Here is a 13,374-nt window from a genome sequence, read left to right on the forward strand (position 1 = left end):
AGGGACCTCTGTTGATTTTACATGTTATCTCCATTGGTCTAATTATTTATTGATTCAGAGGTTCCCTTCGGTACTTCCACACTTACCACAGTCATATGGGCCCATCGTGGTGACCTCTTTGGCACACTCTACGATCTCAGACCTACATTTTACATGGGTTTTACATTTTGGGACCACTTACCTGGTTTATACATTTTTCATTAGGCTAGGTTCACACACTGCGTTTTTTTGACGCTGCGTTTGTGCGTTTTTTGCGGCAAAAAACGCACAAAAACGCACCCGCGTCAAAAAACGCGGCAAAAAACGCGCGCGTTTTGCCGCGATTTGGTGCGTTTTTTGCTGCGTTTTTGCTCACTGCGTCTTTATGCGTTTTTTATCAGTGAACAAAAAAAAAAAAAGGTCTGATGTCATTTCCTTCTTCAATATGTTCTTCATTCTCCACTAATGTATGCAGGAGAGCAGACAGCTGCAGAACTACAAGTCTCAGCATACTCCATCCAATAGTGCATGCAGGAGAGCAGACAGCAGCTGCAGAATTACAAGGCTCAGCATGCTCCATCCAGGACTGTATGCTTGAGGGAGAGTCAGGGGGAGCAGACCTACAAGGCTTAGCATCCTCCATCTAATAGTGTATGCAGGAGAGCAGACAGCAGCTGCAGAACTGCAAGGCTCAGCATCCTCCATCCAATAGTGTATGCAGGAGAGCAGACAGCAGCTGTCGAACTACAAGGCTCAGCATCCTCCTTCCAGGACTGTATGCAGGATTTCTTTGCCCCCCCCCCCAAAAAAAATGACGTGGGCTTCGCCATATTTTTTGTATGCTAGCCGGGTACAGCAGGCAGGTACGGGCTGCCCCCAACCCCCAGCTGCCTATTTGTACCTGGCTGGGAACCAAAAATATAGAGAAGCCCTTTTTTTTAATTATTTCATGAATTTCATGAAATAATTAAAAAAAAAAAAAAAAAGACGTGAGCTTCGCTTAATTTTTGAGTCCAGCCGGGTACAACTAGGCAGCTGGGGATTGGAATCAACAGTGCAGGGTGCCCATGCTTTCTGGGCACCCCCCCCCCCCCCGCTGTGAATTGCAGTCCCGCAGCCACCCCAGAAAATGGCGCTTTCATAGAAGCGCCATCTTCTGGCGCTGTATCCAACTCTTCCAGCTGCCCTGATGCCAGGTGGCTAGCTAGGTAATAATGGGGTTAGGGCTAGCTGTATAGCTGGCCCTAAGCCCGAAATTCATGGTGTCACGCCAATATTAGACATGGCCACCATGAATTTCTAGTAAAAATAAAAAAAAAAACAACAACACACAGAAAAATATTTTTATTAGAAATAAAACACAACACAATTAGTGACTCCATCTTTATTGAAATAAAGCACCCCCCTCTGCAGTAATCCTGGGTCAGGGTCCCGCGCCGTCCAATCTGGATCCAATATCATCTGATCGGTTTGCTGGAAGGCAAAGCGATCAGATGATGTGTCAGGTTCTAGGGGCTGAATCCCATCACACATCAGCTGATTGTATAAAAGCCGTTTATACAATCAGCTGAAGCATCGGTGCAAAAAAAAAACAAAAAAAAACAACTCACTTATGTGCTGATTACCGGCAGCTCCTGCAGCGATGGGGCGGGAGTCTGATCCTGTCCGATCGCTGCAGCAGCTGCCGGTAATCAGGGATGAAGTCTCCTGACAGCAGGATCAGCTGATACCGGCCGGGCGCCCGCGTCACTGCGATACTTACGATCACCTGATGCGTCAGGTGACTGCATCAGGTGATCCATCGCCAGGTCCTGCATCCTGCAGGCATACGTACCCGGGGAGACTGCACACTGCCGGAGCGGCGATACCGTGACAGAATCTGGGAGCGGACATGGCACCGGGAGTCTGCAGACAGGTGAGTATAACTTTTTTTTTTTTTTCTACTGTTCACTTTTGATTGCCGCTTCCACCTCCCGCCCAGACATGGCGCCGCACGGCAGCATACATGCACAGGACGGGAGGTGGACGCGGCGGTGACGGTACCGGGAGGATTCACGCTTCTGTGTTTACTGACAGAAGGAATCCTCTTCCTGTACACGTCACTTTACTACCCACCTCCTGCGTTTATAGCTGCGTTTTTGGTCTTAGAAACGCACCAAAACGCAGCTATATTTGCAATTTGCGTTTCTCATTGCGTCTTTCAACATCCCATTGCACTCAATGGATGAAAAGCGCAGTGAAAAACTGAAAAACGCGGGAATAATTGACATGCTGCGTTTTTGTGGCACCACAAAAACGCAGCTGAAAAAAACCAGATGTGTGCGGACAGCAAAAATGAAAACTCAGACTTTGCTGGGGAAGCAAAGTCCTGCAGTTTTGAGGCCAAAAACGCACCCGAAAAACGCGCAAAAACGCCGCGAAAAACGCACTGTGCGCACATAGCCTTACGTTGGCAGGGTTATGTGAGTGGTGGCAAGGTTTCTTGTCATTCAAAGTGTGTTCCTCTTGATATTCAATTACCAGTCCACTCACACCACTTTGACCTCTTTTCTCTTTATAATATTTGTTGTATAAATATAAATTTTGCGTTGATATGAAAAATATTCTTTACTAAAATTTAATAAAATCTATTTTCTTACAATCATTTCTGTGCCATTGTTCTTCTGTTGTCTTGGTTTACAATTTTTCTTAATATGTAAATGATTTGTTAGATCTATGGGCTGGACACTGATCTTCCTGAGGATATGTCCCCAGAGGTTATTTTAACCCCTTCACCACTTAGCGTTTTTCATTCTTTACTCACTTTCTTCCAAGAGCTAAAACTTTTATTTTTTCCTTCAATATAGCCATATGAGGGCTTGTTCTTTGCAGGACGAGTTGTACTTTTGAATGACAACATTCATTCTGCCACATAGTGTACTGGAAAATGGGGAAAAACATTCCAAGTGTGGTGAACTTACAAAAAGGGTGCAATTCCACAATTGGTCAGTACAAAGTCCATGGATAGCAAACATTTATAGTTTTATTTAAATTGATACAAATAAATAAAATCAGAATTTTGTCAAAATAAAAAAAATTGTGCATTTTCCGAGACCCATAGCTTTCTAGTTTTTTGTGATCTGGGGCTGTGTGACGACTTATTTTTCTGCTTCTTGAGTTGATGTTTTTATTTATACCATTTTGGTGTAGATACGATGTTTTAATCGCCTATTATTGCATTTAATGCAATATTTAACAACCCAAAAACAAAAATATCTGAAGTTTTGATTTTTTTTTTGTTGTTATGCCCTTTAGCAATCAGTTAAATTTATTTTATATTCTGATAAATCGGGTATTTTGAACATAGCGATACCAAATACTGTATGTGGTTTGTTTTATTTTAAATGAAGCAAAAAAGGGGGGGAGATTTGAATTTTTAGGTTTTTTTAATTTTTTTTAAAACTTTTCATTGATTTTAATAGACAAACGGATTCTACTTATTTTAAAGAGTAATAACTGTTAATGACATTACTTTATAGAAATATTTTAAAAAACTGGACAGAATTTTTGTAATTTTGACAGCACAATAGTAAAGTAGCTGTGAAACGAAGCCAATAGGTGGTGTTGTGCATCTAGTTTATACTATCAGCTTTAACCCCTTCACGAGCTTGGACGGATCTATCCGTCATAGAGCGTGTCCCGTTAAGCCCCGGCCCCTGCCACAGGCAGGAGGCGGTCGGCACATATCAGCTGTTTTCAACAGCTGACATGTGTGCCTGCATGTTGCGAGTGGAATCGCTTCCACTCGCAACATTTAACCCCTTAAATCTCGATGCCAAAGTCTGGTAGCAAGATCTATATGCACGCGGCCATGTTTTTTACTTACCACCGCCCCCACCGGAAGTCCCGGCCTGGAGCCAAATGAAACAGGAAGTGACTGTATCTGCTGTTTACAGCTGTATAGCTGTGATCAGCAGATAGATAAGAGCGATCGGATTGCTAATCGCTATAGCCCCCTAGGGGGACTAGTAAAATAAATTTAAAAAAAAACAAAACCTAAAAGTTCAAATCACCCCCCTTTCACTCCATTGAAAATTAAAGGGTTAAAAAAATAAATAAATATACACATATTTGGTATCGCCACATTCAGAAATGCCCGATCAACCAAATATAAAATCAATGAATCTGATTGGTAAACGGCATAGTAGCAAAAAAATTCCAAACGCCAAAATTACGTTTTTTGGTCGCCGCATGTTGTACGCAAAATGCAATAACAAGAGATCAAAACGTAGCATCTGCGCAAAAATGGTACTGTTAAAAACGTCAGCTCAAGACGCCAAAAATAAGCCTATGGGGAGATAAGGTATGCACACCAGTGACTATGCAAGGGGAATACATGTAATAGCAGAAACTGCTGTGTGAATACTGACATGAAAAATCCAATAGCTATATGTAAGGATGAAATGTGAAAAATGGAACCTGCATTACTGCCATGAACATATGAATAAAGAGAAATTTAGCTACTGAATTGATCAATGCAATAGAGCCCCAACACTACGCCAAAGTATTTCTCTACGTTGGGGTCCCTAGCTTGTGTGTGTCCTCTCATGCAGTTAAAAAAAAAAAAAACTTACCGTGTATGGGAAGCTGAGACCCAGGCTATATATACGCATCATGTGGATTGGCAATAGGTGTGTGTGGGGAGGGTTCCCAAACGAAAAACAACTAACAAATAAGAAATAACGTTTGGAACTCCATTCTATGTCTGAACTGGGTGCAAAAACCTAAAAAACATCACTATGGGGAGATAAGGTATGCACACCAGTGACTATGCAAGGGGAATACATGTAATAGCAGAAACTGCTGTGTGAATACTGACATGAAAAATTCAATAGCTATATGTAAGGATGAAATGTGAAAAATGGAACCTGCATTACTGCCATGAATATATGAATAAAGAGAAATTTAGCTACTGAATTGATCAATGCAATAGAGCCCCAAGGTTTTTGCACCCAGTTCAGACATAGAATGGAGTTCCAGACGTTATTTCTTATTTGTTAGTTGTTTTTCGTTTGGAAACCCTCCCCACACACACCTATTGCCAATCCACATCGTATATATAGCCTGGGTCTCAGCTTCCCATACACGGTAAGTTTTTTTTTTTTTAACTGCATGAGAGGACACACACAAGCTAGGGACCCCAACGTAGAGAAATACTTTGGCGTAGTGTTGGGGCTCTATTGCATTGATCAATTCAGTAGCTAAATTTCTCTTTATTCATATATTCATGGCAGTAATGCAGATTCCATTTTTCACATTTCATTCTTACATATAGCTATTGAATTTTTCATGTCAGTATTCACACAGCAGTTTCTGCTATTTCATGTATTCCCCTTGCATAGTCACTGGTGTGCATACCTTATCTCCCCATAGTGATTTTTTTTAGGTTTTTGCACCCAGTTCAGACTTAGAATGGTGTTCCAAACGTTATTCCTATTTGTTAGTTGTTTTTCGTTTGTGAACCCTCCCCAACCACACCTATTGCCAATCCATACAATACGCATAAATAGCCTGGGTCTCAGCTTCCCATACACGGTAAGTTTTTTAACTGCATGAGAGGACACACACAAGCTAGGGACCCCAACGTAGAGAAATACTTTGGCATAGTGTTGGGGCTCTATTGCATTGATCAATTCAGTAGCTAAATTTCTCTTGATTCATATGTTCATGGCAGTAATGCAGAATCCATTTTTCACATTTTCACTCTTACATAAAGCTATTGGATTTTTCATGTCAGTATTCACACAGCAGTTTCTGCTATTTCATGTATTCCCCTTACATAGTCACTGGTGTGCATACCTTATCTCCCCATAGTGATGTTTTTTTAGTTTTTTTCACCCAGTTCAGACTTAGAATGGTGTTCCAAACGTTATTCGTTATTGAGAACAGCAACCGTGACATATCAAACAATTAAGGTCCTCTGTTCCTGGGCCCCTACACATGCATTTCTGCATATATATGGAGCAGAGACACTTGTGTCTGGAGAGTGCACGACTGTGGCGGTTGATGTCAGGAGAGTCACTCGCACGTCTGACTCCAGCCTTTGGCAGGATCTACAGCTCTATATACATCACAATTCATTCTGCTACTTCTCTGCACAGTGACATCAAGAATGACCAGTAACCCTGATCCAGTGGCATATTTGCATATACCAGATCATTGTCATTGCCTCAGCCGCACCCAACACATGATGTGTACGAGGAGTCCTTGTCACTTCTACATACTATTCTCGCCCCATAATTCTAGTACAAGTTCATCTTAGTCTCATCTAGCCACAGAAGCGAATTACAAAACCAGTTTATTATTCTCAACTAACAGACTTCGCTATGTTCCTTGCTCTTCCCTGGCTTTTGGTGTTGCGGTCCTTAGCAGGGAATTATCGGATTCCTCCTAAAGTTTCTACCATCTCCACGATTTACCGTACCTCCTTTACTTGCATTGATGCCTCCTTGGACCCGAACAGTAAACAAATGCAACATTTGGAATGTATTTATGTCATGAATTTTTCACAGGCAACAAGATATTAAAAATCCACAGAAAGTAAGCAAGGTGTAAATATACCCTCAAGGTTGAAATCCACATCATTAAACAACTAGTGGCAAATTAAAAAAAAACAAACCCGGGCGCGTCAATCCCTAGACAGACAAATCAGCACATGAAAAAGGTCTATGGATGTATTTACAAAGCCGCAAAGTTTTCTTTAAAAGGAAGAGTCACTTGATTCATGTTAACCAAACAGTAGCCGGGACCATGGACTGAGACCAGACTGAATCAGCAGCACCCCCTGCTGGCGTTTCCCAGCACTGTTAGTAGTCATGTCAGATTTTGATCAAAAACAGCAATGCAAATTAGTCAAAGAAGAAAAATCATAATATAATATTATTATTATTATTATTATTATTATTATTATTAATATCCTAATAAAAAAATAATCACCTAAAAATAAATAATAATAAACTAATAAAAAATCTAATAATCTCAAAAATCATCACCTAAAATAAAATAATAATACTCCTAATATTAATATCCTAATAAAAAATAATAATCAATAAATACCAATAATAAAATAAATATACTAATAAAAAATAATAATAATCTCATAATGAGAAGAATAATCTCCTAAAAATAATAATCTAATAAAAAATAATATCCTAATTAAAAAATAAAAATCTCCTAATCATAATAAAAAATAATAATATATCATAATAATCTAATAATAATAATATCCTAATAGTAAAAAAAAATCTAATATAATAATAATCTCCTAATAATAATAATAATCTCCTAATAATCTCAATCTTTCAATAATAATATCCAAATAATAATATGATAATAATCTCATACTATTTTATCATTTGAGATATATCATAAAATATATATAAATAAAATAACAATATAAAAATAATTAAAAATGCAATATAAAATTTAATATAACAAGTTACATATCATTGAACCGCACTGGCACAGGCTGGACTATTCCTGTCGGTAGATTAGACTTCTTATATTCCTGTTCACAGAAATAAGTCACCATAAATTGGTCAATAATGAGTCCTTGGGACAAGCAAAAATAAAACAGCCAGGAAATCTTTTATTTAGTAAATATAGCAGGTGACATGATGGTTACTGTTAAAAATTCAACAGTTAATATATTAATATGTGAAACTTAAAATGTATACAAAGCAAATAATAGTTTTCCTGATCTTTCATAAACATTTAAAATATTTTTTAGTTCTTATTACACGGCTCTTCTAAAATCTGATATAGTAAGTCGCACTGAAAATCAAATTTGGGTTAAGGAAGATTTGTTTTCACCATGTGTTTACAGAGCACAGAAGGAAACCATGAGCCCTGGTGGCCAAGGTGGGATTCAATCGACTTCAGCAGAGAGCACCTATTTGCTGAAGTAGAGGACTAATATATATACACTGTGTATAAATAACATTTGTGTACAATATACAGTTTGCGTACAATACATTACAAACAGAAGAAACCCACAGACCTCATTATTGTTAGTGTGAACAGTATCTTATAAAAGGGAGCAAGTCAAATTATTACAGAGAATACCACTGCATGCTTAAAGATTCTGATCATCAAAAAATGACTTAAAAGATTGAAAAAAGTGAACATAACTCAATTCAGAAGACTATGAAAAGCTACTTTTCATGAAGCATGAATACCAGTTAAAAGGATAAAAACAATTTATCACTTTTCAACAGTATAGGTGATAAGCTACTGATCGGAGGGTCTGAGCACTGGGACCTGCACCGAATGGCAGAATGGGTAAGTTTCATCCCCATTAGACTGGAGCAGCAGGGCACATTGGTCAACCCCCGCTCCATTCATTCTCTATAGGGCTATGCAGTGCCAAGCTAGTTCTGCCCCTCAGCATAGAGAAGAAAAAAAAAATAAAAAAATTGGGGGCAGCGGTCAGGCTTGCACACACTTCCAACAGGGGTAAAAACAAAAAAAAAAAGTTACCTGCTCTGACGATCTGTCAGGGTCCCAGGGGTCAATAAGGTCATAACAAATCTTCATTGGATACTTTAAATGGAACATGTCATGTTTAAAAATGCTATAACAACGCAAGGTGTCGTCCAAAAAAAAACCAAAAAACTAAAACATTAATACTTTACATTTTTTCAATGTTATGTTTAAATATTATTTGTTTCTATTTTAGCAAAATATAAAAAAAAACTTTGATATTTTACACTCTTGTAGGGGGAGCAGCTGCTGAAATCCTGCTGTAGAGCTACCGTAGAACTAGCTCACATTACAGCTGTAGTAAAAGTGGGTGGAATCTGCTCTCCTGTGTGTGAAGTCACCCCCCCCCTCCAATCTGGGTGTTTCCAAAAGGATAAGAAAAGATGAAGTTTAAGGACACAGTGCGGCGCCATTTTGTTGGTGACCACAAAGTGATCCTAATGTCTAAAGTGTCACCAAGGACAGCTGTATAGTGCTCCCCAAATAGCGCGCTGCATGCCCCGTACCAGCAATGCTCTGCCGAAAGTGGTGGCAGCAAGGGGGAGAGCGGGGGTGGAGAGCGTAGCACATGTGGATGAGGAAGGGCTTTAGTGGTGGCCCAGCGCCGGTACTCACACATCCCGAACGGGTGATGGGGAAAGTACAGTACACAGCAGACGCAGTGAGCTCCACAAAGATGGTGCAATCTCCTCCCTCTGATGTGATTTGGACAGCCCAGGAGGCGTGTCCAGGTCACAGCAGGGAGCTCTCAGTGTTACGTCTAGGGGTTGGAGCATGACGATCAGACCCAATGCCCAAGGCGCTACTGTATTTGAGGTGAGTAACTGTCGTTACACACAGCAAATCCAAGATGGCAGCCCCCAGTGCTTCAGTAAAACTAGAACTAAATAAAAACTAAATAAACAGTGAGTTTAATTTTGTATTAAAAAAAAACAAAAAACTTTAATTTCATAATCACTATTAATATAAAAATAGGAAAAAATGTGACCCTTACCTTTAACCTGGAGATATGGGGTGAATCTGCCCGGCGCCTGCACATTAAACCTAACTGTCGGAGGAAATCAACTTTTTTCCTCCTGGCAGCATTCCGGTTTCAGTCACGATGACTTTGTTTGTAGGGAGCGGCGATTGTAACCGTCCCCCTGCACTGACCGACAGCCGCCCCGCATTAGAGGAAACTGTCAGTTAGTGCAGGGAGCAGTTACAGCTGCCGCTCTCCATAAACAGAGTGGTGACTGGACACGCGCCGGCGCCACCCCTCTGACTGAAACCCGAATGCTGCTGGGAGGATTAAAGTTAATTTCCTCCCAGCAGCGGGGTTTCATTGTGTAGTCTAGGATTCAATGTAGTACTTGATATATAATCTGCATATACAATCACTCACATTTCTTAAACACCATTTAAACTATTATTTACTAGAAAAAGAAAAGAAAAAAGGAAAGAAAAAAAAAAAAGAAAAAAAAAAGGAAAAAAAGCTGCTACATTTATAACCTGATCTAGTGTCAGAGCTGAATGCCAAGTTCAAAGTGTAAGAAGCACCAGTCATTTGCACTTGAGATCCCGGATAAGTAATATACACGCGCCTATATTTAGTCTATGGAGTGTTTCAGGAAGTGCACATAATATTTCCAAACTGCAAAATATTCTCTGCCTAAAAAAATAAAAACAGTCATTTCATATAATATAGGTTACATTGCTAGGACGCTGTATTCCCTCTAGTTGGTTGTAAAAAGTTTTGAAAACTTTTCACCCCTCCATCTTTAGGCTCCTGTAGCAATAGCGTGGTGCGGCACTACAATGCCACTCTATAGCAGTGTAAGAGGCAAGCGCTGTAAAGAGCTTCACCTAGAAAAACAGTAAATCAGCAATACAAAATGGAAAACAAAAAAATAGGATACTAAATAAGGCATTTTAGGTATGGAAATGGCACAAACATCTATACAGATTTAGAAGTAAAATATCACATTTTATAAAGCACAGTGCCATGTCTGCTGTGGGGGTGCACAAACTTTATTAAAGTAAAACATAGAAAGCCAATTCCAGTTCTAGTCAGGAAATTCCAGTTAAAGGCCTTGTTCACACACTGCATTTTTTGCTGCAGAAATTTGAGAAAATGTTTGTAATCTTTCTGCAGACATTCCCCAGCAAAATCTATGGGAAAAAAAAAAAATAGCTGTGCGCACACTGCGTTTTTTTCTTAAGAACATTCTTTCTGCAGAATTTCTTTACAAAAAGCATGTCACTTCTTTTCTGCAGGCACCTGCGTTTTTTTACCATAGATAATAGTAAAAACGCAGGGACCAACCTGCGGAAAACACGCACCAAAAATGCACCAAAAAACGCATGCAGTTTTCGGTGCGTTATTGGTGCGTTTTTTGACCGCAAGTGCGCTAATCTTTCAGATTCTCAAGAAATTTCTTGAGAAATATCCTTTTTCTGGTGTGAACAGAGCCAAACTCTAGTTTCTGAAACAGCTGTCACCTTTACAAAAACAATACCCTTTAAAATTTAGTCTCAATATATTATAATAAAAAAAAAAAATACAACATCTTTCGGTTTTCTATAATATTCTCATGTTTTAGGGGAAACCATTCTACTGTATAAGGCAGAAATAACACAATAAGCCCTTCTATAAATCTACAATCATTTATAGAGAAGATATGTAAACCTGACACAAATAGAAGACACAATCATTAGACTTAAAGGGAATCTGTCAGCAGGTTTTTGCTACCTCATCTGAGAGCAGCATAATGTAGGCAAAGAGATCCTGAATCCAATGATGTATCACTTAGATTACTGGCTGCAGCTATTCTGACACAATCAGAATTTTAAGCTTTAGTCATGTACTAGAGCTGAGCGAGCTGCCTCCTCCCACACCAGGCTGTACATCGGGATTGTACATGGACAGTGAGGTGTCAATCACAGCAGAGGGCATGGCGGACTACTGTGTGCATGATCTTGTAGTCCAAACAATGATAAGGGCCCTGCTGCTTAAACAAACAGAACAAATAAATAACAGATCAGACTGAAAAGACAGTCATGAATTATAAGTTTTAACACTTGCAGCATGAGGTCTTCAGCTTACATATTAAAAATCTGCCGACTGATTCTATTTAAGGCTGATCAGTCACATCAGCGTTTTGAGCCTATCAAAAAAAAAAAAAAAAAAATCTCATGTGTGCCAAAACTAACTGCAGCACTATTTGTTCCAAAAACCGATGGTCACCATGATGGAAACTCAAATAGAACCCCACCACCATCATTATAGGCAATTGGGAACAGCTGGTATCTGGGATGTAAGTACAGTAGTCATTTTCATATTCTCTGTTCCTAAATATTAAAATACTAGTGAAAATGTGAACAGAACAGACTACAGTGAACTCAATGGAAAGTGTAACTCATACTCCAAAAGGTGGTTTTGGGGGATGGGGGGGGGGGTCTTGGGTTGGAATCATATACAATGCATCCGGTGTAATATTTCAAACTTCCTTGATGACGAACAGTACAACTTTTTTGCTTTGGCCACCAGGTGTACTGCCCTGCAGCTGTAATGTGCCAATCTTATTGAACCCACCATATATAAGGCAGATCTGTCTGGTCTCCCATACTAACCTGTCTGCAGGCTTGGATGTGGAATGGATGGCTAGAGTTTATATTTGACTCATTATTTTAAATCTGAAAATCAGACCATCTTATTTCTTCTTGTCCTGATAAAATGGAGTGATAGGAAGCTTTTCTTGAAGGAGTCTTCATAGAAGGAGAACGATCATCCAGTATGGACCCTCTAGGATAGGTAGAAGACCTGGCATACATATTGACTCCCCCAGCCAGAATTTGTTGCCTCCATGTTGGGCACGGTTGAAAAAAAAGCTCAAAAATAAACTGCAAGGCAATGGCAAAAACTAAGCAAATTACACCTAAGAGGATTCTTGAACAAACCTGGTGAAAGTCAAAGATCCCACAACATAGATCGTGTATAGCAAGTATGTAAACTTAAAGGATACATATAGAATCTTTCTCTAGGTATAGATTTTAGTAAATAAAAATACCCAATCTGTACATTTAAAATGCTGAGACTATGTTAAACCTTAATACCCTGAGTCTTTCTATGCGTGGGTCATTTGACAGTCTCGGCAAACGTCCTATCTGTAGGGAGAGGCTCTTCACTCGGAGTCCTGGATTGGCTTCCTCTGAGAAGGTGGCACAAGGTGGGGAGGTAGATCATTGGGCAACTCATAGCCTTCAAGCTTAATCTTGATAAGATGCTTTGCCAGAGCAAATTCTTCCTCATCCAACATGCCATCCTTATCATAATCTGCCAGTTTCCAGATTTTGCCTAAAACGCTATTCGGCAGTTTCGAGTTCACCATCTCTTTCTTAGCGTTGACTCCAGAAATCTTGCCATTGATTGGAGACAATGTATAAAACAGCTCATCGTAAATTGGTTTATCCTTGGCTACCACCCACTCGTCTTCACCAACGCCCTCGCCGGCTCCTTCTCCATAGCCTTGGCCAAAGGGGCCTTCCATGGTGCCTTCAAACGCTCCACCGTGGACCATCTGTGGTGGCATGGTGCTCTCCTCTTCTCGAATCATACTCATAAGAGGGGCGATTTTATTTGCCAGCATGTTGTCTACGCTCTCAATTAGTTTAGGCTTCAGTGCGTGGAATTTCGAGAAGTCGTAAATCTCCAGTTGTTGCTGAGGATACATAGAAAGTCAACATATTAAATATCTGGATATTTTCATATACTTGATGATAATGTATTTTATTCTTTGATGTTCCCAGAACAATACAAGTTCAAAAATTTTACTCAGCAAATGTATAGTAATTATAGACGGAGAGTTAGGAGATTTTTTCCTATAAACCCACTGA

At 39.5% G+C, this 13,374-nt stretch overlaps 1 protein-coding gene across 1 annotated transcript in view; it reads right to left on the minus strand.

Moving 5' to 3' along the window:
• Positions 1-7,586: 7,586 nt before the first annotated feature.
• Positions 7,587-13,374, minus strand: part of EHD4 (EH domain containing 4) — a 67,846-nt gene continuing 62,058 nt past the window's right edge. Inside the window, exon 6 of the mRNA XM_075330813.1 lies at positions 7,587-13,199. Within this exon, the coding sequence (XP_075186928.1) occupies positions 12,663-13,199 (537 nt within the window). The 3' untranslated portion in view covers positions 7,587-12,662. The remainder of the gene's footprint in view (positions 13,200-13,374) is intronic.

This window comes from Anomaloglossus baeobatrachus, chromosome 12 (genome assembly GCF_048569485.1).
Source record: "Anomaloglossus baeobatrachus isolate aAnoBae1 chromosome 12, aAnoBae1.hap1, whole genome shotgun sequence".
In the NCBI taxonomy this organism is placed as follows: domain Eukaryota; kingdom Metazoa; phylum Chordata; class Amphibia; order Anura; family Aromobatidae; genus Anomaloglossus; species Anomaloglossus baeobatrachus.